Below are 26035 nucleotides of genomic sequence, written 5' to 3'. Positions count from 1 at the left end.
TTAATAATTTTTTTCTATTTTTAATTGATCTATAATTCACACAGCATAAATTTCACCATTTTAAAATATACAGTTCTGTGGGTTTTACTATATTCACTTAAGTAGTATAACTATTAATATCATCACTAATTCCAGAACATATAAATTGTTTTATTTTTAAAACTCTTATTATATTTTAGTCACACTTTATATAAATATCTATCTTGAGTCTTTGAAATAAAAGTCTGTCTTCATTCAATTTGTCAGTATCCATTAATAGCTGATAAGGGTTGTGAGTGCCCAGTATGTATGAGTTTCCTATTATGTTTTTACTAACACTCAAGTTCAATGAATAATTTCATATTAAAATGAGAATCACACAAGATGCCAAATGACTTGTCAGCACAATGCAAGTACAAATAGGTCCCTGATTTATAATTTTCACACACTCTATAATCATTAGCTTCATTTCAATTGTTGATTCACTATATCAGCATATGATAGAAGCTGCTGGGAAACAAAACCTTGTTCATCACCCACTCTGCAATAATGGCTGGTCCTCGGCAGTAAATGCACAATCCTTTCCAGCACTCACATCATCTCACCTGGTCCAGGTAAGAGCCTCAGGTAGGTATCATCATTCTCTACATTGCACAGGTGTGGGAACTTCCACTGCTCAAAGGAAGGTAAGGGCCTTGCTAGGGTTACTCAGCCAGTAAATGGGAGATCCAGGGTTTGAGTCACAGCCTTCTGACTCCAAAACCCATCACTTTCTGCTAGACTTTGCTGCCCCTCCAAACACCCTGTTAAACATTCTTCACGAATGAGAAGGAAAAGGTCCAGATGTCCAGCGCCCGCTATGGGCCTCAAAGCTGTCCTCCTGTATGCTCATAACACCCCTACTCCTACCCCACAATGATTTCCCACACCTGGCAGGTCTGGGACCCCAGGAGTCATCCCAGTAAGCCGGCTATTACCAAGATGAGGAAGAAACCCATGAGTACACAGGGGCCTGGAAAACACCAGTCAAAGAAACCGCAATCAGGGAGCCACTGGAAGCAGGACACAAGGCAGGCCCCGGAGGCATAACGGGTCTCACTGCAGACACTGGACAAGACCACAGGACTGTGCAGCCCAGGGAGGCAGGCCACGAAGGGGCAGGACACTGGCCCCGGTGGAAACAGGGACACAGCCTTCAACAGAAGTGAAAGCGCTAGTCACTCAGCCGTGTCCGACTCTTTGTGACCCTACAGACTATATAGCCCGCCAGGCTCCTCTGTTCGTGGAATTATCCAGGCAAGCATACTGGAGTGGGTAGCCATTCCCTTCTCCGGGGGAGCTTCCCGAACCAGGGATCAAACACGGGTCTCCCACGTTGCAGGCAGATTCTTCACTGTCTGCCACCAGACGGTAATCCTCCAAAATCCCCACTGTCCTTGGTATGAAATCCACACTCCTACCAGGCCCATCACGATGCGACCCAGGTGTCCTCCGGGTCATCTCTTACCTTCCCACCCACAGGGGTCAGTCCTGCACCAGCCCCTGCCCCCTGCCCCCGCCCCCAGCCCTTGCACAGGCAGCTTCACAACCTCACCACCCCTCTCTCTCACCTGTCAAAACCCTTTTCAGCCTGGGTCCTGGCCTCAGTCCCCTCGCGTCTTCCTAGCCCCAGCCCAGCCCGTGCTCCCATCCTCCCTGTCTCCTCTCCCAGATGCAGCTGCTGCCCACCAGCCCAGAACCAACGGCAGCAACCAGGGCTTCATCTCCAGCGAGCCTCCCCATCCTCTGATTTTCTGAACCTCCTTTGGAAAAAAAAAAAAAAACTAAGCTCCTGAGTGGGCTGCAGCTCTGGGTAGGACCACCTGCTCTGGGGCCAGACCACGGAAAGCAGGAAGATGCCTCAGACTCGGCCAGGTTGCAGCCATGCTTGGCTGTGATCCAAGGTGAAAGGCCCAGGGCAACAGAGTTTCCAAATGTCACAGACGATGATGTGACCATACTCCAGTGGGGATGGCCTCCTTCCCACAGGCCCCATCCCCTCATTTCTCTGTAGGGAACAGACGGGCAGTCCATAAGAAGGACTCCATTTGAGCATCCAGGGCAGCAGCTTTTCCTGCACAACCAAGGACTGGAATCACCAATGACTTGCTCAGCAGAAGCCACGTGCCCATCACAATACCCAGAGAGACACCCCACCACTGCAGCCCCCTGCTTTCCACTCCAAGAGGAGCCACCAAGCGCTGCTTCCACGAGGAACTGAGCATGCTACCAAGAGGCGAAATTGAACAAGGCAGTGGGCAGACCATTGTCCTAGAGGATGTCGCCCCAGGCCGGCGGACATCTGGGATGATCACGGACTCTGCCTGACTCTCAAGGCCTCCCTGGGTCCCCTCAAGGTCACCCACAGGGACCACTGACAAGGGTCTGCATGGCTGCACAAAGACATAAAGAGGACCCCAGTGCAATTTCTGGGTCTGGACTCTGCCAGAGCCCTGCTTTCTAAGCCCATAGGAAAGGCTGGCCTGAGGGGGAGGGGGCTGGCACAGCTGGGCACTGATGTACAGTCTGCAAACTAGGTTGGCACTTGGGGGGCACATACTGACTCAGGGGAGCAGGGGTGGTCTGGGGAGATGCTGTCGTGATGTTCTGGTCAGAGGAAAGACCCAGCAAAACTGGGTCTCACTGAGGCCCCTTTGGCAGGTGGTCCTTAGTGAACCCCACCTGGCCTCCAGGGGTTTGTCATTGCTCCAAACCAAAATAAACTCCTGTGGAGTGTGAAGTGTGACACCCCAAACATGGACATTTATAGACCCAGCACCACCTCACACTCGGTTGTTAGTACTGTGGGACTTTCCATCACCAATGACAAATTCCAGGAGCACATCAAACACCAGAAAATCCCAGAGCATTTAATAGGGAAGGAAGAAAAGCAGGTGTCTGAGGGGCAACTCCACGGGAGACTGCAGAGCGAGCTGACCATGGGGAGGTTTGTGTCCGTATCCAGCAGTAATCTAGAAGGACGATATAATGAACACTTTAATCCCGTTACCAATGCTTATTAATACTTACTGTGTTTCGGCCCTAATCCAAACGCTTTATATGGGCATTATATCTCATTTAATCCCACAACCACCCTATAAGGTAGGCACAATTACTATCTTCTGTTTCAGAGATGAAAAGGCAATGGCTCAGAAAGGTTAAATATCTTGGCCCAGGGCACTCAGCTAAGACCTGAGCCCAGGCAGTGTGGTTGCAAGACCGCCTGCTCTTTAACCACAGTGAAAAGCTTCTCAGAATACCTGGATACTCCAAGTGAAAAGGCTTTGAACCTGGATTCATGGTACCTGGATCCTGGGCCAATTCTGCCCCTAATTTATCGCCCCTACTTAATGTAATCCTGAACAAATCATCTGAAGTTTCAGGACCTCAGCTGGCCCATACATACAAAGACAGGTTGCAGAGAATCAAGAACACACGTGCGGCATACATCCCACCCCTCTATCACCATGGCACCCATCAGACATCACTAATCAACCACAACACACTGAGCCCAGGTGAAGACTCACTCATTCTCTACCCTGTACTCAACTACTATGTATCGACTGGAATTGACGGATGAAATGCATTTGCTTTCCCAGAGTTAAGCTTGTTTCTAAGGTGTCTTCCGACTCTAAAAATCTACAACTGTGTTACTGGGGTTGTAAAGACAAAACTTTAGCCCCATTCCAAATAGATTTTGTCCTTTCGCTTCCATCTTCCTTCTGCAAGATGGACATTATATTACACGTGGTCTGCTCCATTGTCTCCCCAACCCGCAATGGACGAACTGGACGTGCTGGCCCTCTCTCTCCTCTGTCTCTCTAAGGGAGCCCAATGAAAAGGAGATCTAAGGCCAAAGCCGCTGACATAATAGGATGAAGGGGTGCAGGTTCCTTTGTGCTAAGCATTGTGTTTCCAGAAAGTTCCACTTAAAATACAAATACTCCCTAGAGACGGTAACACGGGAAATTATTATCAGTCACTGACACCTTAGCGTGAGTTTCTGCCTCTTTTTCCAGCTTCAGCAACTAGTCGAGAGCCCAGTTCTGTGGGATGGGATAGATTCCAAACACAGGTTCTGTTTCAGAGAAGGTCATCCTAAAAAGAAAGTTGTGGGAGGGGGCATTTGGGGAGGGGAGCCACTAGAGTGGCTGAGAAAGCTTAATGAATAAAACATGCTACACAGCTGCCAAGGATACTTGCATTTTAATAGGGAACAGTTTGGGGCCAAAAGAATTAATCTCTAATGGTGGAATTAAAAGCATCAGCAATGATTTAGGGAGGTAATAAGCAAAGGAAGTTGTTCCAGCACCCCTGAAATCCCAACAAATGAGCTGATGTGAGTGCGCAAGCCCTCAGCAAATAGCAAATATGCTGCAAATTTAAGGGATTAATAATATTATTACTGACAACTTCTGACTCTGCCTGCCAGTGACCAAGCCTGCCACTACAGAGACAAACTCGGATGCTCATGGGAGCCCAGGACACGCACTCTTTGGCCTGGAAAGCATCCATTTGGGAACTTAGTTGCCAGAAAAACTGAAGAGAACCCTTCCCTCCATCTGCCACTTAATCACACACACTGAGAAGATGCATAATTAATTTGTTCTCAACAGTTGCTCTGTGGCTGGAATAGTGAGGGCATTTCTGGAATGGCAATTACAGGCACACACAAAAAAATGTCATGTAACAAGCAGAATAACACATCCATCCAGCCTGCTTCGCTTCCCTTTCCCATCAACCCTGTTCAGGCCATGGACCTGGGTGTGCAACAGGAGTGCAAAGGAACAAAAAACCAAATCCTGAAAGATACAGGGAAGGAAGACTCACTTTAACCTCAGGAAGGGGAAAAGGTGCAAAGTTGAGGTACAAGGTGAAGATCAATGAGCAGGGCATTTGAGGGACAGCTAAACACACACATGAATTCAATGAAATTGAAGGATTCTTGCTAATTTCATTCATTGTGATAATGACATGAATACATACAAAAATGTCAGTTGTTAGAGATGCCCACTGAAACTACGGGTGAAAAGCCCTGATTTTTAGAATTTAAAAGTCTTCAGCAAAATAAATAAATGAAGGAATTATGGCAAACTATTTTAGATCCAGGTGCCAGGCATAGGGTTCACCATATTATTCTTTTTTTAAATACATCTGAAATTTTTCATATAGAGTTTTTGTCTGTGCTTTTAAGATTTAAGGCAGATCCCTACCTGTTGTCCCTGACATTTCACTGTAGCCCAGGAGGCCGTGTGTTCTAGACCTGGGCCAGCCTTTCTTGTCTCATTGTGTACCACATGCCCTGTCATTCACCCTAGTCCATCATGTCAGACTCCTTTTGGGTCCTGGAACAGCCATGCCCATTCCCATCTCAGGACTCTCAGGCTTGCAGCCTCCTTTTCCTAGGGCCAACTTCATAAGCATGTGACCAGTGCTAGTCAGACTGCACCCCGCACTCAAAAGGGCTTCACACCGAGGTTTAACATGAAAGACAGAAAAACACCCCCCAACAAAGATGTCCACGACCTAGTCCCTGGAACCTGTGAATATGTTACCAGCAAAGAAGGATTAAGGCTGCAGAAGAAACTGAGGTCCCTGATCAGCTGACCTTGAGATAGATTGGCTTAGATTATCCAAGTGGGTCTGGCGTAATCACAACGGTTCTTCTAAGTGGAAGAGGGGGGCACAGGAAGAGAAGCAGAGATATGGCAGCATGGAGACCTAGCCAGACACTGCTCGCTTTGAAGATGGAGAAAGAGTGCTTTGAGCCAAGGAATGCAGGTGGCCGATCAAAGCTAGAAAAAACAAGGCAGTGGACTCTCCCCTAGAGCTCCCAAAAGAAACACAGCCCTGCTGATGCTGACACATTCATTTTAGTCCAGTGAGAACCAGTCTAGATTTCCAACCTCCAGAACTGTAAAAAAATAAACCTGTACTGTTATAGGGGCTTCCCTGATAGCTCAGTTGGTAAAGAATCCGCCTGCAATGCAGGAGACCCTGGTCATGCAATGCATGACCTCCTGCAATGCAGGAGACCCTGATCCACTGGAGAAGGGATAGGCTACCATTAAGTTTGTAGTAATTGGTTACAGCAGCAATTAGAAAACTAATACAGCGTAGCTGTCTTGAAATTCTTAATCTTATCTTTGAATGTGGGTTTTGCAAATAAAGCCAAATGGGAAGATGGAGCAAGCTCACACGCAAGGGTAGATGGAAGGCCATAATGCAATTAATAAAGTTGATGGAAGTTCACATGCAGCTCACACACAGTCCCATCTCCGCAATGGGTTCTTGGCTGCCCTTTCCTCACCCCAAGCCCAGTACCCCGGCTCCATCTGGCCGCCCTGCCTCCTCCCCACCGTTACAGCTGCTCTCCTCCCAGCAAGGCAACCAGGTCATGTTGGTGGGGGAAGGCGTACCTTCTTCCGTTGCCCTTTGCACCCACTGGAGGCCTTGGTATAGACATAAGAAGGGTCAGGGTCACTTCGTGCCCAGTTACATTCCTCTTCATCCCAGCAGTGAAAACACAAAGTGAAATGGGAGGTGTCTGGCTTGGCTGACTGGGGCAAGTTGGAATGAGTTGCTTCACTCCTGCACTTATGCTCAAATAGTCATTTTCAGAGTGTAAAATACAGTTGCTGTTTTTTTGAGGGGGTTTTTTGTGATAGAATGACTTAAGGTTACAAAGGACTATGATTTATGTTGGTTACCCTTTAGTTTAACAGATGAGAGTATAACATTTAAATATCTATTTCCCTCCCCATTCCATCCCTCTGGGGAGGGAGGAGGGAGGAGGGTTCAGGATGGGGAACACATGTATACCTGTGGCGGATTCTTTTTGATATTTGGCAAATCTAATACAGTTATGTTAAGTTTAAAAATAAAATAAAATTAAAAAAATAAATAAATAAATAAATAAATATCTATTTCCCTTTCTCCCCATAAGTTTTTATGCATGTTCACAGTGAACTTGAGCTATGGAATGAATTTAAGAACCATGTCTTGAATGAAGTGTAAAAAGATACACAAATTAAAAATTTTTTAAAAAGAAGGGTCAAGTCATACATCTGTCAAGCAGTATCCCTCCACATCCTAGACCAGCATCACCAAGACAAGCTCAGCAGGTGACTCAGCAGGAACTTCTCACTCATGCCCCGTCCACAGCCTGAGCACCTCCCAGCACAGAGGCTGTGAGCTCTTGGGAGTTTCCCATCCACTGTGGGCTGGGGCAGCAGGGCTATGGGAAGGGGAGACTGACTCCCCGCCCAGCCAGAGGCCGGCATGGTCGCTGTGCACTGGGCCCTGCGAATTACATAACCCGCCCTGTCTCTTCCATATTCTCTCAGCTTTTCACGTGCTGGTTCTTTCAGCACTTCTCAGTTTCATCTGAAAAAAAAAAACCCATGTCAGAGAGCATTTCCCAAGCCCAGCTTCAGTTACTCTTTATCCCATGACCACGTTTTCTCTCTTCTAGGGCACTCAGCAAGAGCTGACATTATCTGGTTCACTTACCTCCTTGAGTCACTAAAAGTATTCACCAAGTTTGTTTTATGCCAGGCACTGTTGTAAGTACCGAGAGTACAGTGGCAAGAGAAACAGACTGAGTGTCTGCGCCCCTGGACCACGCACTCTTGTGAGTGTCATCAATGGCTAACAATCTGCAGTCCCCTCAAGAGCAGACTGTTGTACACCTGGCACCTCACACAGTGCCTGGTACATAGTAAGCGCCCAAAAACATTTGTGTAGGGACGTCCCTGGAGGTCCAGTGGTTAAGACCTCACCTTCCAATGCAGGGGCTGCAGGTTTGATCCCTGCCTGAACTTCTCTGGTGGCTCAGATGGTAAAGAATGTGCCTGCCAATGTAGGAGACCCAGGTTCGATCCCTGGGTCAGGAAGATCCCCTGGAGAAGGGAGTGGCTACCCTTCTCCACTCCAGCATGGTTGCCTGAAGAACTCCATGGACAGAAGAGCCTGGCAGGTTATAGTCCATGGGGTCACAAAGAGCTGGGCATGACTAAGAGATTTTCACTTTCATACTTTTTCTTGGGAAACTAAGATCCCACATCCCTTGTGGCCAAAAAACCAACACATAAAACAGAAGCAATTTTGTAACAAAGTCAGTAAAGACTTTTAAAAATGTTCCACATCTCAAATTTTAAAAATCTAAAAAAAAAAAAAAAACCCCACACATTTGTTGCACACCTGACTGTATGAGTAATGAGTGGCCCAGGTACTTTGGGCTGTGACTGGGCACAGCATGGAGACATCCTTCTTCATCCTATAGAGGGTGGAGCGTAAAGTTACAGCCTAAGAGCAAGAAATTGGAGGGAAGGAGAGGCCTGGAGACAGACTGGGGGTGGGAGAAGGTCAGTGCCCCATCCCCGAAGCGTGTGGCCTTCCATCAGCCTCACATATGTCCCGCCACTATCTGTCAACAGTTTATTTGTATATTTAAGTGAAGTTATTCCACTAATTGGACATATGTCTCACGGTTCTACAAGGAAAAGTCTATTAAAAAGTCTTGCTGTAACAGGCAAGAGCTTTGAGGGTAGTTTTATTCAGGAACAGGAAGGGAGTTGAGTGGATTTTAATTTGGTAGAAAATAGCTGCTTGGGGCCAAGACAGTGAGAAGCAGGAAATCAAGAACAGGCTATTAGATTATTAGTGTTGTTAACAAGCGCCTCCATCACCGAAACAGCTGCAGAACGCCTTCCATCAACTTTATTAGCTGTATTATGGCCTTCCATCTACCCCTGCTATTCCAGCGATCCCCATTTTGGAGAGACGTGGCCACTGAGGCAAGAAAAATGCATCTCGCCCAAGCCAGGATGAGTGTGGCCTCGGCCCCTGAAGCCTCCCAAGCACATCAAGGGGCGAGAATTTCAGAGTCTGAGATGAACAGCCCAGAGGGTTTCAGGAGAAATGATGGAGGACTTGGAGGATGGGAGCGAGGCAGAGGCAAAACCCTGGACTGTCAAACTCCCTGAAACAGCAAGTTCACCCACACCTTGACTGCTGGCTGAGAGGAAGCCTGGAAGCTCATCCGGTACAGGAGAGAGCGCCGGGGAGTCGAGTGGTTAGAGGCACAGGCTTGGGAGCCACACTGCTGGTGATTAAATTCAAGACTCTACACTGGGGACTTCCCTGGTGGCCCAGGGGCTAAGAGTCTGCGCTCCCAATGCAGGGGGCCGGGGTTTGATTCCTGGTTGAGGAGCTAGATCCCGCACGCCACAACTAAGGAGTGTGCATGCCACAACGAACGATCCTGAATGCCACCGTGAAGACCCGGGGCAGCCAAAACAAATAAAAAACTTGAAAAAAAAGACCTCTTAGTGGGTTGAATGATGGCGCCCAAAAGATAAGCCCACGTCCTAACCCCCAGAACCTCTGACTGTGACGTTCAGTGGACAAAAGGGTCTTTGCAGGTGTGATTCAGTTCACAATCTTGAAATGAGATCTTCCCGGATTGCCCAGATAGGCCCTAAGTCCAATGACAAGTGTCCTCAGAAGAAAAGAGAAGACGGAGGCAAAGACTGGAGCGATGCAGCCACAGGAAGGCCTGGAGCCAGCAGCAGCAGCAGGAAGGAGGCGTCCCTGGAGCCCCCAGGGAGGCCTGGCCCTGTTGGCACCTTGTCCTCACAGTTCCAGCCTCCGGAACCGTAAAAGAACGACTTCTGTTGGCCACCTCCGTGGTGGCCATTTGTCATGGCAACCACAGGAAACTAGGACACCTGCTTCCCAGCTGTGGGGCCTGGGACAAGTCACCCAATCTGTGCTTCAGTCTGTCCATCTGTAAAGGAAGGATGAGAACAACAGGATCCGCCTCGGGGTCCTTGTGAAGTTATAACACAGAGAGAGCTCTTGGCACAATGCCTGTCCCGTGGTGTTCGGTCGACGTAAACACTTGCTCTTAGCATCAGAAGCCACCTGGGGAACTCATTTTGAAAAATGGGTTCTCCAGGCTTCACTCCAAAGTCACTGAAAACAAATTCTAGACTGTAGGGTCTAAGAGTCTGTACTTCCGAGGCTCCCCGGGCACCTCTGACCATCTGCCAGGTTAGGAACCACCTGTGAGTTGTCACATTCCCCCTCCACAGCGGAGTCTCTGCTGCTTCCAGGAAGCCGTCCTTCTGCATGCCGATTTCACAGCTGTGCTAAACCACCCAGTCCAGCACTCAACCACCTTCACAGTAAGCAGGTCCAGCTTTTGCCGAATGCCCCATCGTGTAGCTTCACCCCATTTCCCTGTTGAGGTAGAAACAGCTTGGTCAGACCGAAAGCACCCAGTCCAGGGTGAGAAAGGAAACTCCAGGGAGACTTGCAGTGGAAAAAGCAATCAGCAGTAAGAAGCACAGCCACAGTTAGTCTGGGATGGACTCTGAGAGGAAGAAAGAGAGGCTGAAGTTGGGGTTTCTCCAGCTCCTGCCCCATTGTTGCTGTTCAGTCGCTCAGTTGTGTCCAACTCTTTGCAACCCCATGGACTGCAGCACGCCAGGCTTCCCCATCCTTCACCATCTCCTGGAGTTTGCTCAAACTCATGACTGTTGAGTCGGTGATGCCATCCAACCATCTCATCCTCTGTCACCCGCTTCTCCTCCTGCCCTCAATCTTTTCCAGCATCAGGGTCTTTTCCAATGAGCCAACTCTTCATATTAGTGGCCAAAGCACTGGAGCTTCAGCTTCAGCATCAGTCCTTCCAATGATTATTCAGGGTTAATTTCCTTTAGGATTGACTGATCTCCTTGTTGTCCAAGGGACTCAAGAGTCTTCACCAGCACCGCAGTTTGAAAGCACCAGTTCTTCAGTGTGGTCATGGTGAAAGCATCCCATCCAAGGTGAAAAAGGAAACTGCAGGGAGGTTTTCCGTGGAAAAAGCCATTAGCAGTGAGAAGCCCAGCTGTGGTTAACCTGGGATGGACTCTGATATGAGCAAAGGCGGGCTGAAGCTGGGGTTTCTCCGGCTCCTGCCCCATCAGCCCACCATCTCTGGGGAGCAGGGCCCTCTGCCCTCCACCAGCTCCCCCACAGAACCAGGGGGCAGGGGCAGTTGGAGAGCAGCTCGGGGCAGCAGCCCCGAAGATCAAGGCAGCCCGTGTAGGCAAGGAAGCTGCAGACACTGTACATGAGGAATTGGCTAATGATGATGATCGTGCTGATCAGAGTGGAGAGATGCCCTCGCGCAGGCAATGGCCTCCCGTCACCAAAAAGCCAAGGGCTTATTTTGTTTCATTTCAGCTGTGGCCTTTGGAAAGAGATCACTGCTTCTGAGCAGCAGGAACAAACACCATCCCATCAGGCAGCTTACAGCCTGAAGCAGCCCTAACAGATAGACCGGGTGAGCTGGTGGGAGAGAAAAGCTAGAAAGAGAGCAGCCAAGCCCAGCAGGGGAAAGACCAAGGCAATGGTGGGGCAAGCCAGAGTTTGGCCCAGCATCTGCTACAGACGGTGCAGCCTGTGTTTTCCCAAGTGTGACCTGGTTACCAGGGATGGTGTGCAAAAAAGTGGCACAAGAGGCAATCTGGGGTGGTACCCAGAACACCAGAAAAACAAATCTTATTTGCATATGCATTAGACCCACAGAAAGAAAGCTAGTCTATCAAATCTGTGATTTCACAGATATGTTTGCTTAGAACAAAACCAAATAAAGGAAAAAAGAGTCAATAAAATGCAAAAGGTCATACCAATACATGAAGAGTGGGATATAAAGTGAGTGGGAATGATAACCAGTGAATTCAAGACAGTGCTTGCTGCTGGTTATACAGAAGGGAGGCTGGAATCAGGGAAGAAGTACTTAGGAGTCTACAATTGTATGGGTAAGGTATCACTTCTGAAATTAAGCAGAGAGTGTAAGGGTGGTCACTAAATTATTTTATATCTTTTTTAGGTCCTATATTTCACTCGTTTTAAAAAGATAAGAGTCATGCAGACATGGCAAAATGGGTACTGTTTCTGGCCATGGTCCCTAAGTCACTGAGAAGTTTAGGGCAACCAAGAAGACAACTTGGCATTTGCATGAGCTGCCTGGGAGCTACAGAAAAGCCACGCAGTGGGCCCAATCTCCAGGGGAAGCACAAAGCATGCCACATTCTCCCCCAGGGCCCCCACTAATGGGAATGGACCCCCAAAAGGCTTTCTGCAGCTCACACCAAGGCCCAACAGCCTCCTGCTGTGGAATTCTCTCTGAATCAGAAAGATGCTGGGGTCAGGGCCACTGCAGAAAGTCATGGAGGTTTGCAAGGCAGTACTCAGAAAGGTTTGCGTATACTGAAAAGGAAGTGCTAGATTCAATAGCAGACTCTGGTCTCCCTACACCACAGACCTGGTCCTCAGATGACCCAACCAGAGCAAATTAAATGCAGCTCATGCTCCTGCAGAAATTATCACAAACTCTGAGAAAGCCAGTCATCAAGGCGGCAAGGATTCAATTTCCCTCCCGCTCTGAGCAGCACACTCTGAGGCAAAATATTCCATGATGACAAATGAAAGCAGCAAAAGGAGTCTGCAGGACAGAGTCCATGAAAACTCACTGAAAAGCATCCACGCCAAGTTGACAGACACCGAACGTGCCATGGAACAGTGGCACCATTAGAAAAGGCAACCGTGGAGGAGGCCATCCAGGCAGGTACCCCCAGCCCCAGCTGGGTTTGCAGCCCCTCCCAGGCAGGGCTCCTGCCCCCAACCTCTTGGCTAGGAGTTAGCTGCTGTCCGGGGCCAGAGCTACAATGAAAACACACTGGTCTTCTGCAACTGGAGATTTCATGCCTGCTCTCCCAACCAGGCTGTGGGCAACTGAAGAGCAGAGGTTGAGCCTTATTTCCCTTTAGATCCTCTGAGCCTGAGCCTGACACAGCGCCTGGCACAGAGCAGGCTCCGTTAACGCCGGTTAAAGTAACAGGTGGACGGAAGAATGGTGAAGGCATGCACTGGTTTGGCCAGGACAGTCCCAAGTTTCAGAGAATATTCCTAAAGAGCTAGATGCTGCTACAGTTCCCCTCGCACAGCAAGAAGATCTTTAAAATGCTTATTGAATTATCACACCCTCACTAAGCTGAGAATGTGAAGTGAAGTCAAAGTCGCTCAGTGGTGTCTGACTCTTTGCGACCCCATGGACTCTACAACTCATGGAATTCTCCAGGCCAGAATACTGGAGTGGGTAGCTGTTCCCTTCTCCAAAGCTGAGAATGTGGTTATCCTCAAAACCAGCAGTTGTTCAGCAGGTCAAGAGTTGAAACACTTTCCCAAAACAAAACAGCTAGCATCTACTGATTCCTCTGGAGGGTCTACACTCCCCTCCGTTGGGGAATGCAAACCTCCCAATATTTGTTGAATTAATAGCTCTTTGGTTGGTGGATTAAATAAGTAAAGGGATCCCAGGGAGAAAGCTCTATTGCCCTTGTCTCTCCTCTGTTTCCCAAGCCCACCCCAGGCAGAACCACAGCTTCGGGGCTCCCACTAGGGGAGAAGCCACACAGACATCTTTGGCTCTACTTTTTATCCAACTTGGTGCTTTCCCTGAGGTTGCAAGTGGATAAAAAGGGAGACAACCAAGTATAGAGGGCAAAGAACCTGGGACTCGGCAAGATCTGGATGTCCAAGGACAAGTCCAGGATCTGCCACACACCTGCGTGGTCCTGAAGAAAGCACAGCCTGCCTCTGAGTCTCCAGTCCCACATCTGTACATTGGAGCCTTGAGTGGGCTGATGCCAAAGATGTCTTTCAATGGATCGAGTATAAACAGCCATCACCTTACCTGAGACACTTATTCCGCTCCTCTGACCAATAACCACTAGTCAGAAGTAGAGTGTCCATTTCCCCGCCAAATACCTCACCGTACGCCGTAGTTCTAAAGGTTGACAGAGTATGACTCCTTCCCCTAAAATGTAGAATTCAGTAATGCGGAAACTGCCATCCCATATTCCAGCCCGAAGCAGCCTGTGTCCCTAAACAGCCAGGTGTGAAGGTTAACAGGGCTCAACGGGCAGCAAGGGGTCTTACAGCAAATGTACAGCTGCCTCCCCTTTTAAGGGTAAGAGCAGCAGGTGAAGCTCCTGTCCTCAAGTTTCAGGACTCGGAGGGAGCTCCCCAGAGGTGTAAGCTCCTCTCTCTCCCTTCTCTCACCCTCGCTGTGGAAGGAGCAATCATCAACCGGATTGGTGAGTTTGGCTCACCTCTTCCTTTCTCCTCCCTTTTGGGATCTGGAACTGTGTCCACCAGCCCCTCCCTGCCCTAAGAGGCAGGACCCCACTTGAGAGGCTTGTCCTGCCTCATCTATACCTGGGGAGGTAAGTCTATCAAATTCAGAGGTGAAGCCCACCTGCTCCAACCCAGCATTAATCAGTAATAATGCTGACATTTCTGTTCTGCACCTGGCAGAGCCCTGCATCTCCTTGGATCTGCTTCTCAGGCCAAGAGGAAAAGAATATTTACATCACTACCTCCTAAGCTCAAATACTTATTAACAACTATAGTAATTAATATGACACACACACACTGAGGACCTTAAGTATCCCAGGAAGCAAACCACAGGAGCCCAGTGACCGGCTCCGTAACAAGAAATTAAATTCAGCTAAAAAGATTCTCAGTCACAAGAGCAATCAAGGTCCCCTCCTGATATTAGGACTCTGATCAAGGAAAGAAAAGGCATATCCGATCCCTCTCACTCTCCTGCTCTTCCCACTCCAAACACACACACACACACACACACAGATCCAGTATGCTTCCCCAAGAATATATCAGGACTCATTAGGCTACAAGGAACAGAAAACTGAACTCAAACCATCTGAAACAAAAAGAGAATTTCCTGGCATAAATAAATGAAAAGTCCAGTGGTCATCTAGCATCGGGCTCAGTTAGATGTCTAGATTCAAATGACACATCTCTCTACAATACTGATTCCATTCACAGATGGGCTTTCACTTCATGGTGGCAAGACGGCTGCCAGCAGCTCTAAGCCAACATCTGATACTCTCAACTAATCCAGCAGAAAAGACAGTGTCCCCTGAGGGACACCCCCAAAAGTTCTAGAGCTGACTGATGCTCACTAACCAGAACTGGCCTAGATACTCATCCTGGAATCAGAGGAATGGACTACACCGACAGCCCAAGTCACATGTCCACCCTGAGCGCAGGCTGAGCCTCACTCAAACCTCATGGCGCGTATATATGAGATAGGGGTGGTTCCCCAAAGGAAAATTTAGATGCTGCTCCTAAAACAAGAATGACTCCTGCACTGCAAAATTAACATCTGTCCACTACACCCCGACCCCTCGGGCAGAATCAAGTCCGTGCTGCGTCCTCCAGCCCACTGTCCGGATGTCTGGACCAGCAGTGACTTCTTTGTGCTTTGCTGCTGTTGTTGTTTGAGTCACTAAGTCCTGTCCCACTCTTCGGGACCCCATGGACTGTAGCTCGCCAGGCTCCTCTATCCATGGGATTCTCCAGGTAAGAATCCTGGAGTGGGCTGCCATTTCCTTCTCCAGGGGATCTTCCTGACCCAGGCATCGAACCCCACGTCACTTGCATGGGCAGGCGGACTCTTTACCACTGAGCCACCAGAGAAGCCCTCTTTGTGCTCTATGTACAAGCAAGTTCACACCCACTGTCTCTGTTTATAAGCATTCTGGGCGTCGGGAGCCTGGTTCTCCAAGGTATCTGGGTCCCGTCCTGTGCCCTTACTGCATAGCAAAGTGCCCCTGTGCCCTAGAAGACACTCCTCCACCCTGGCTCCCACCCACTCCTGACGCAGAGCTGAGTCACCATGGTGCCCGCCAGCTGAGCACCAACCTTGAAAGTGCTTCCCGAAGTCACTGCCAGCCAAGCTCATCTGGCGCCCGCACACTCCGGGACCCAGGGATGCTGGCTTGACAGGTGAGATAATTATGTCTTCCCCTTCACGCACTTCTCTATCAGTCTCGCAGACCAGAACAGATAAGTGTTCCGATGGAAGGAAACACTCCTGCGGTATTTAGTTGTGCTCTTTCATGCCGCCCGGCTCCCCCTTCCTGGGTACACCTCCCGGGGTCCAGCCTGCACCCTGTTATCCGGTGCCAGCCACCACCCGCTGCTGATCTTTCGTCAACTGCCAGGCCACGCATCCCTTATTGCATCCCCCCAGCTTCTCCTTGACCTGCAACCTCGATGCTTTCCAGATGCCTGACACACGGAGACCAGCTGTCTTCAGGACAACTGCTCCCTTGCCCACTCTGCAGATTCCCCAAGGCAGAGGGCTTACCCCTGTTCCCATGGCCTAGATTTCTCTGTAGAATGTGGCTCTGGTGGGCTCCAAAGCCCATACATAGCACTGCTGAGTTGGAGAAAATGGGGTAAGGGAAAGCAGGTGGCGTTGAGTCTCAGAGACAAGGACTTCGAGATCTTCCAATAAAAGCTAACATTTCATTCATTCGTTCATTCATTCAACAAACCTTTATTTAGGACCTGCTGTGTCCTGGGTACTGTAACAGGTGCCACAGATGTTCTCTGTCCTCATGGAACGTACCTTCTAGTAGACATGTGACTGACTTTTGATACCTGTTTTATAGTTACATTTACAAAAAACTGGCTCAGACACTGTCCATATAATCCTCCGTAAGTGGCAGAGCCACCTGTAGCCCACAGACAAGGAACATGGCACTCCAAAAGGTTGAAAGACCTTCTTAAAGCACAAGCTCAGGTCTTCTGACGACAAACCTTACTCTTTCTGGGGTGTCTCCCAAGGCAGGGAGCTAGCAGGTTACAGCCTGGCGTTGAAACAGATGTTAACTCAGTTTCAGGCCTCACGGATAGAGGTAGAAGCTGCAAAAAAAAAAAAGACCCAGTCCCTGATCTAAAGGAATTTATGGTCTAAAGAGAGAGAAAGACACATAACCACCTATTGTGTATACAGAAACAAAGATAGAGTGATTAAATCCAAATAGGAAGATATCTCTGGAAAGATATCCAGGAAGCAATGATCACCTCCAGGCAGGAAAACTGGGTACCTGAGAAACGGGGAGAGGAGGATCATTTTGTATGTTCAAATATTATATATTTTGAATTGTGTACCACTGAATTTACTTCCCATTTAACGACACTTTGAGGATGCAATCAGCCAAATCCTGAATGTGGGAAATTTCTCAGGATAAATGATCTGGCTTCTTCAACAAGCAAATAGTTTCTCAGAAAAGGAGGGAGGGAACATATTATGGACTTGAAAAGATATAGAAAACATCAATCAAACGTAATATATTCACTTTGGGTGGATACAGGTTTAATCAACTTAAAAAAGAAATTTTGGGGGACAATGAGGAAGATTTGAATATAGACTAGCTATTAGAGGTATTAAAAAATTATCATCAATTTTGTTAGGTATGATGAAAGCTGAGCACCAAAGAATTAATGCTTTTGAACTGTGGTGTTGAAGAAAACTCTTGAGAGTCCCTTGGACAGCAAGGAGATCCAACCAGTCCATCCTAAAGGAAATCAGTCCTGAATATTCATTGGAAGGACTGATGCTGAAGCTGAAACTCCAATACTTTGGCCACTTGATGTGAAGAGCTGACTCATTGGAAAAGATTCTGGTGCTGGGAAAGATTGAAGGCAGAAGGAGAAGGGGACGACAGAGGATGAGATGGTTGGATGGAATCACCAACTCAATAGACATGAGTTCTAGTAGCCTCCAGGAATTGGTGATGGACAGGGAGGCCTGGCATGCTACAGTCCATGGGGTCACAAAGAGTCGGACACAACTGAGTGACTGAATCATCATGTTCCTATAGTTAAGGTGTTTTTTAAGGTCCTTATCTATTACAGATAGACACTGAAGTTTTTACAAATAATATGCTGGAGATTTGCTTTTAAGTATTTCAGCAAAAAATAGTAACAAATGAAGTAAATGAAGGAATTAATAAAGGGGACAGCAGATAAAACAAGACTGGCAAAATGCTGACAATTCCTGAAGCTGGATTAACAGTTCCACAGGGGTTCATACTACTCTACCCTTGTGGATGGTTGAAATTTTCATAATGAAAAGTTTAAATAAAAATTTTAAAAGTAATTATTCCAGCCAGCTAGGATGACTAAGGAGGAAAGCGTCACAGAGGCAAGGTGTCTGCGCTGAGTCCCGAAGGATAACGAGGAGTTTTCTAAGGGGCAGAGGGCCTTCCAGGCTGAGCCAAGATACACAGCTCTATCACACACCTCTCTCTGTCTATCACACACCTCTCTCTGGAAGAACTGAAGGTATCTATCGTGCTCAGTCGCTCAGACATATCTGCCTCTGCAACTCTCTAGACTCTAATCCACTAGGCTCCTCTGTTCATGGGATTCTCCAGGCAAGAATACTGGAGTGGGTTGCCATTTCCTCTTGCAGGGGATCTTTGCGACCCAGGGATCCAACCTGCATCTCTTGTGTCTCCTGCATTGGTAGGAGGATTCTTTACCACTGTGCCTCCTGCGAAGCCCAAAGATATCTCTACTTGACCCCAAACTCAACTTACATCCCACACAAGTTCCCTCTTGCTTAATCCCCCAACTTTCTGGGACATGTAGGCAGAGCACCAAAATCAACTATCGTTTTCCAAATGAGACCGGAGTGTGTGGTCGACAGCGCCACTCAGAGGCCTAGAGCAGGGGTAGCCTTCAGAGGACAGGAAAGCAATTAACCTCAGTTTTGCCTGACGAGGCAGTTTGAAAGCCAGCTGAGTTATCAGGGACAGCCTGCCTTCTGCCCTCCTGAGTCATTGCAGACACTTGCGTTCCCCGGGAACACACACCAGCCTCCCCAAGAGCACCTTTTAGATTTATAACCTTAGAACCAGCGGGTCCAGCCTCATGGCAGCCTGGCAGCCCACCCCCTGGGCGTTAAAACAGCTCCCCTCCTTCCTCCCAAGCCACCTGCCTCAATCTCCACCCCGTCCCCTGCCCACCTCCAGCTGCACACCAGAAGCTTGCTGGCTCTGCAGTCATCTCTGGACCTATCTGGCCCGGCTCAGATGGGTCCCACGGGTCCTTACCTTGGATCGAAGCTGCAGGTATTCCTCTGAGCCATAGGGCACACTCCTCAGGGATGTAAGATAGTCGTAACTGATCACAGCCGTCTGTGAACCAAGAAAAAGGAAGGCTTAGCACCAGACATCAAATATTACTCCACTATCCAAGGCCCACATCTACAGTCCCCTGACACAGGTGGCATGTCCAGAGAAGCAATCCTATCTTGTAAAGGCCCTGCCCCCAGATTCTGGTCTAGCTGGTTTCTCCCTATCAGTCAAGGCTCTGCACAAATACCACCCCTGCACAGACCCTCAATCTAAAGAGACCCACACTCACTGGGAACTCCCAATTATTTATCATGACAAACCGCCATCCAAGGTTGCCTTGCTCATTGGTTTCCTTGTATATGGACAGTCTCCACTTCACTAGAAATTAAGCTCTATAAGCACAAAGGCGTATCCTTCCTATTCATCATCGTATCCCCGCAATCTTTCACAGTGCCAAGCGCACAGGTGAGTGCTCAACAAATACTAGTTAGATGAATGCTGTTGGATAAACTTATCCCATCTCTCTGTATCACAAATAAACACCATTTCATATTTATGTTTGCTCTAACAGCATAAGTTTTAAATCTAGGTCCCTTGGTCAAAACTCCAGAAGCGGTTCCCTTATGTTTGATGAATCAGAAAGTTACAGGCTCCCAGGGATCTCAGGTACAGAGGAGCCTTGAGGGTTGCTGAGCCCAAACCTTCCTTTTTAGAATTCAGCAACTGAGGCCCTTAGAAATTAAGGGGCTTAACAAGGCTGGTATTAAGAAGAGTCCTTTGTCTATATTCCCAAATCCATTCCTTTGTCTATACTCCCAAAGTTTCATTCCATTTCATATATACTTACTGAATACCAACCACTAGCAAGATGTGGCCTGAGTGGTCCACAAGGATAATTAAGACCAGAGCCCTGCATTATGCTCTGTGAAATAAGTCAGACAGAGAAAGACAAATAGTGAATGATATCACTTAAATGTGGAATCGAATAATATCACTTAAATGTGGAATCTAAAAAATACAACAAGCTAGAGGATATAAAAAAAGAAGCAGACTCACAGATATAGAGAACAAACTTGATGGTGTGGTCACTCACCTAGAGCCAGACATACTAGAGTGTGAAATCAAGTGGGCCTTCAGAAGCATTACTATGAACAAAGCTAGTGGAGATGATGGAATTCCAACTGAGCTATTTCAAATACTAAAAGATGATGTTGTCAAAGTGCTGCATTCAATATGCCAGAAAATTTGGAAAACTCAGCAGTGGCCACAGGACTGGAAAAGCTAAGTTTCCATTTCAATCCCAAAGAACAGCAATGCCAAAGAATGCTCAAACTATCATACAATTGTGCTCATTTCACATGATCACACAGTAATGCTCAAAACCCTTCAAGCTAGACTTTAGCAGTACATGAACAGAGAACTTCCAGATATACAAGCTGGATTTAGAAAAGGTAGAAGAACCAGAGGTCAAATTGCCAACATCCATTGGATCATAGAGAAAGCAAGGTAATTTCAGAAAAACATCTATTTCTGTTTCACTGACTATGCTAAAGCCTTTGACTGTGTGGGTCACAACAAACTGTGGAAAATTTTTAAAGAGATGGAATACCAGACCACTTTATTGTCTCCTGAGACCCCTTATACAGGTCAAGAAGCAACAGTTAGAACCAGACATGGAACAATGGATCAGTTCAAAATTGGGAAAGGAGTATGTCAAGGCTGTATATTGTCACCCTGTTTATTTAATTTCTATGCAGAGTACATCATGCGAAATGCTGGGCTAGATGAATCCCAAACTGGAAACAAGATTGAAAGGAGAAATATCAACAACCTCAGCTACGCAGATGATACTACTCTAATGGCAGAAAGTGAAGAGGAACTAAAGAGCCTCTTGATGAGGGTCAAAGAGGAGAATGAAAAAGTTGGCTTAAAACTCAACATTCAAAAATTGAAGATCATGACATCTGGCCCCCTCACTTCATGGCAAATAGAAGGGGAAAAAATGGAAGCAATTTTTTGGAGCCCTAGATTTTATTTTTGGGGGGCTCCAAAATCACTGCAGATAGTGACCGCAGCCATGAAATTAAAAGACGATTCCTCCTTGGAAGAAAAGCTATGACCAACCTAGACATATTAAAAGGTAGAGATACATTACTTTGCCAACAAAGGTCCATCTAGTCAAAGCTATGGTTTTTCCAGTAGTCATGGACGGGGTGAGAACTGGACCACAAAGAAGGCTGAGCACCAGTGTTGAAGAACACTCTTGAGAGTCCCTTGGACTGCAAGGAGATCCAACCAGTCCATCCTAAAGGAAACAAGTCCTGAATATTCATTGGAAGGACTGATGCTGAAGCTCCAACACTTTGGCCACCTGATGCAAAGAGCTGATTCATTGGAAAAAACTCTGATGCAGGAAAGATTGAGGGCAGGAGGAGAAGGGGACGACAGAGGATGAGATGGTTGGATGGCATCCCCAATTCAACGGACATGAGGTTGAGCAAACTCTGGGAGATAGTGAAGGACAGGGAAGCCTGGTGTCCTGCAGTCCACGGGACTGCAAAGAGCCAGACACAACTCGGTGACCAAACAATAGCAGTGGGGAGAGAGAAATAGGGAAGGGCAGAATTGGGGAAGGGGATTAACAGGTACAAACTATTAGGTATAAAATAAGCTACAAGGATATATTGTACAACACGAGGAATATAGCCAACATTTTTAAATAACTATAAATGAAGCAGAGCCTTTAAAACCTGTGAATCACGATACTGTGCACCTATGACTTATATAATATCATACAGCAACCATATTTCAATAAGAGGATTTTTTAAATATCACTCCCCCTCCAAAAAAAAAAAAAGACCAGAGCCTGGATCTTTAAAGAATATACGGCCCAGTGAATCTACAATAACCTCAATAAAAATTTCAAAAGAAAAAAAAAGAAGAAACTAAGCCAAACAAAAACAAAACTCAAGTGCCCTAAATGCAATGTGATATCCTGGAGTAGATCCAGAAACAGAAACAGAATAAAACTGATCAAATCTGAATAGAACCTGGAGTTTAGCAAATAGCAAGGTACCAATGTTACTTTTTGGTTTTCATAAATGTATCATGGTCACGTAAGATTTTAATATTAGGGGAAACTGGATGAAGGGCATATGGGCACTCTGTACTACCTTTCCAACTTTTCTATAAACCTAAAATGATCCCCAAATAAAGCACTTATTTAAAGAAGAAAAGAATGTACAACCCAGTGGCTGGTTTATATAGCACTGATTTATACCTTCGTCCCTCCTCTCTAACTATGCAAATTCCTAAGGTTCCATCCAACCCCGCTTCCCCTAAGACACGCATCCTGACTCCCAGCCCACAGGACTCACTCCTGTGTCTGAGGTCCCACAGCAGCCGTCACCTGAGTCACGCAGCTTGACACTGCTACTGCTACTGCTAAGTCACTTCAGTCGTGTCCAACTCTGTGCGACCCCATAGACAGCCTCCTACCAGGCTTCTCTGTCCCTGGGATTCTCCAGGCAAGACCACTGGAGTGGGTTGCCATTTCCTTCTCCAATGCATGGAAGTGAAAAGTGAAAGGGAAGTCGCTCAGTCATGTCCGACTCCTAGCGACCCCATGGACTGCAGCCTACCAGGCTCCTCCGTCCATGGAATTTTCCAGGCAAGAGTACTGGAGTGGGTGCCGTTGCCTTCTCCACAGCTTGACACAATCCTGGGCTTTAGACTGTTTTTCTGACCCATCCACGTGTGGACACTCCTCAATCAAAAGCTCTTTCAAGACAGTTCGTTTCTACCCCTGAAGCCTATAAGACAATGTTGGGCTCAGAAAGGGCCCCTATCAAGCACATGGGAATCATTGCATATTCCATGGCCTATGTATCTATTTGCTTATCGTGAGCTATGATAAGTTCCAGTTTACCTTGAGGAGCAGGCCCCATGTCTGAGCCAGGCTGGGGAGAAGACAGGACAATGCTGAGTATTAAAAGAAACGACCAGACAGACTGTGCTTCGGAGTATATATCTACACCAAGGGGAGGAATGCATGAGCTCATCCTGCAGCAGATGAAGAAGGAGAGAAGGCGTGAAGTATGTGGCCACCTGCCCACCATGGAGCAATTACACAGCGCTGTCTGGAGGAGCCACCTTCAACAGAGGTACAGAGGGCACCATCACACCAGAACATGTTGCTGAGCCACTGGAGAAAACCTCCAACAGTCAAACAGTCAGCTCAGCTTCTCTTAGTCTGGGGCTTGGGGCACATCCCCAAAGTTCTTTCAGGCCCCGATACTCTGAGTGTGAGCCCTGCGTCCGTCATGAACCGTTCCCAGGAGCTCACTGGAGGCAGACCAAGTTTTTGGCGAGGATTTAATCAAAGCTGCAAACGCCTCTTTCCCTGTGTGTTTGCTGAGGAGACCGCCTGATGAGTAGGTCCCTAAAATAAGATACGGAAGGTTCTGCAAAGGTAACGTTGCCAGAACAGAGACCCCAGGCAATCCCACTGTATGTTTACCTTCAGGATGGCAGAGGCTTGTGTGAACAGGGGCACAGGGCGGGGGGGTGGGGGGCGGTGCACCTCCATGACAGGGCAACTGTGTAGCGGGAGCTTCACACAGGCCACAGTACACGTGTATCACCGCGTGTGTGCGCCTGACGAGTCCATCGGCTATATGCATGAACATCTGCAAGCAGTGCTGCGGCTCCTCTGCCCCTCCCGAAAGGAGAAGAACCTACCGTGGCCACTGCTCGGCCCACCCTGACGGCACCAAAGTCGTTGGGGTCCAAGTACTTGTTGCTGTAGAGGCAGATGCCAGAGGCAGCGAGAGCCATGCTGGTCCACGAGGCGAGCTTGAGAGCCCTTCTGGCCATGTCCCCAGACCCTGCAGCAGGAAAGCAGAGAAAGGGGAGCAGTTAAAGGGTTTCATACGGAGCCAAATTCAAATCCGGGCTCTGCCACTTAATAGACTATATGATTTTGGGGTCATTTTCTCAACCTCACTGCATCCACGTTGCCTCATTTGTGAAACGTGATGATACCTACCTCAAAAGTTGCTGGGGAAGCACTTCCTTGGTTGTCCAGTGGTTAAGAATCTGCCTGCCAATGCAGGGAACAAGAGTTCAATCCCCAGTCCCGGAATGCTGCATTCCGAGGGGCAGCTAAAGCCCATGCGCCACAACCACCAAGCCTGTGATCTAGAGCCCCAACTACTGAGCCCATATGCCACAACGAGAGAAAGCTCATGCACAGTGATGAAGACCTAGTGCAGCCAAAATAATATAAACTCAAAAATAAATTTCAAAAAAAATAGTAGTTGGGATAAAATGAGATCACGTGTATGAAATGCTGAGCACAGTATCCAGCACAAGTCAATGCTCAAAGCCGTTCTTCCTTTCACAGTACCAGGCACTGCGCTAGGCACTAGGGAGAGAGCAAAGAGAACAAAGTTCTTAACGCTCTAGAGGGGGTGACAGATCATAAGGTATGTATTAGAAGAACGGCAGGAAATCAGCGCTGAAAGGAAAATCAAAGCGGATAAGAGAAAGGATGACGAATATGTAGTCAAGCATGCTGCTTTAGATAAGAGAAGCGAGAGCATGGTAACTTCTGTTACCTGAAAGCTATTTTTATACCAGTACGCTCGCACAGGCATTGTCAGCCCTCTCGGCCCAGGTTGGAAGGGGCCGCAGCCAAAACGGCAGGTGCTCAGAAGCTGCCAGGTAAGCCCTCCACATCTGATCGATTTTCAAACTACTTCTTTTGGATAGAATGTAGACAGCCCCTTTTCTAGACTGTAAGCTCCTTGAAAGACAACACCATGGCTGTTATTACTTCATCCACTCCCAATCCCATAGGCTGCTTTATGGCTCAAGGTCCCCCTGCAGATATGCTCTGATTAACCAAGCTCACAGTTCCGCTCAGCTGAACCAAGTGGGCTCCAGCTCTCTGATACTTTCCCCACCCTACTTGTACTGCTCAGTCCACCAAGTGGCTGCACAGTCTTTGAGGCCACTGCACCCAACGGGCAGCTTCCCCTTCAATTCCGAGGAATATTCCATCGAACATCCTGGACCACAGCTGCAGCTGCCAGTGAAGAAGACCCACCCAGGAGAACTGCCACCACCAAGCCACCCACAAGTACAAATCCGGCACAGACTTGGAGGGGGAAATTTCCTTGCAGCAGGAAAATGTAGGTCATCACCCTGTTTGTTTCTGCTCTGGACTCAGCCTATGAGCATCCCCTCCCTGATCTGTGCCTCTGATTCCCCTCCATATGGAGACAATTGCTGTAAATAGCCTTGTCTCCACTTTCTTTAAAGTCAGTTTTGACTCATGCCTTATAATATAGTCACAGATTTTTTTTAAAGTATCCACAGGGACAGCTTTTTTTCATTCTTTTACTTTCAACTTACACTTTATACTATCTCTCTAAATAGTATATAGTGGGTTTTGTCTGTTTGCATTTAATATAGTCACTTATGTATTCCGACTTAATTTTACCATCTTCTGTGCTTTCTATTTTCCTACCTGTTCTGTGTCTTTTTCTCTCCTTTCTTGACTTTTTGGGACCCAGTTCTTTTTATAATCCCATTGTTTTTTCCCTCTGCAGTCTTCTTTTCCTAGCCAACATTTCTAAAGTGTGGTTAGAAGAAAACTTGCAAAAAATATCAATCTGGGTGCCATTTCAAAAATGCAGATTTCTGCTAGACTCGCAGACCCAGAAAACAAACTTATGATTACCAAAAGGGGAATGGGTTGGGAAGGGCTAAATTGGGAATTTGAGATTAACAGAGACACACTACTACGTATAAAGTAAACAACACGACCTACTGCATAGCACAGGGGACTATATTCAATATCTTATAATAATGTATAATGGAAAAAGAATCTGAAAAACAAAAATATGCTTAAAATAAATCACTTAGCTATACACCTGAAACATTGTAAACCAACTATGTTTCAATAAAAATTAATAATGATAATGATGTAACAGTAAAAA

The 26035-nt window shown here is 47.4% G+C and overlaps 1 protein-coding gene and 1 long non-coding RNA gene across 4 annotated transcripts in view; both read right to left on the bottom strand.

The window, feature by feature from the left end:
• Positions 1-26035, bottom strand: part of ADCK1 (aarF domain containing kinase 1) — a 129740-nt gene that overhangs the window by 89875 nt on the left and 13830 nt on the right. For 2 of the 3 annotated variants that reach the window (XM_055538772.1, XM_055538770.1), the window contains 2 exons: positions 23772-23917; positions 19008-19091 (listed from right to left, as the gene is read on the bottom strand). In XM_055538772.1, coding sequence (XP_055394747.1) covers positions 19008-19091; positions 23772-23906 — 219 coding nt within the window. In that variant the 5' untranslated portion in view covers positions 23907-23917. Of the gene's footprint in view, positions 1-19007; positions 19092-23771; positions 23918-24078; positions 24133-24369; positions 24457-26035 lie in introns of all 3 variants that reach the window. The other variant, XM_055538773.1, reaches the window with a different exon arrangement.
• On the bottom strand, positions 2869-5950 carry LOC129621861 (uncharacterized). Its single transcript, XR_008699725.1, has 2 exons — positions 4008-5950; positions 2869-2990 (listed from the first exon to the last, which is right to left on the bottom strand). It is a non-coding gene; the product is annotated as an uncharacterized LOC129621861 (long non-coding RNA).

Source organism: Bubalus kerabau, chromosome 10 (assembly GCF_029407905.1).
Source record: "Bubalus kerabau isolate K-KA32 ecotype Philippines breed swamp buffalo chromosome 10, PCC_UOA_SB_1v2, whole genome shotgun sequence".
NCBI lineage: Eukaryota > Metazoa > Chordata > Mammalia > Artiodactyla > Bovidae > Bubalus > Bubalus kerabau.
The sequence above is the reverse complement of the archived record's forward strand: the minus strand, read 5'-3'. Positions and strand labels throughout refer to the sequence as shown.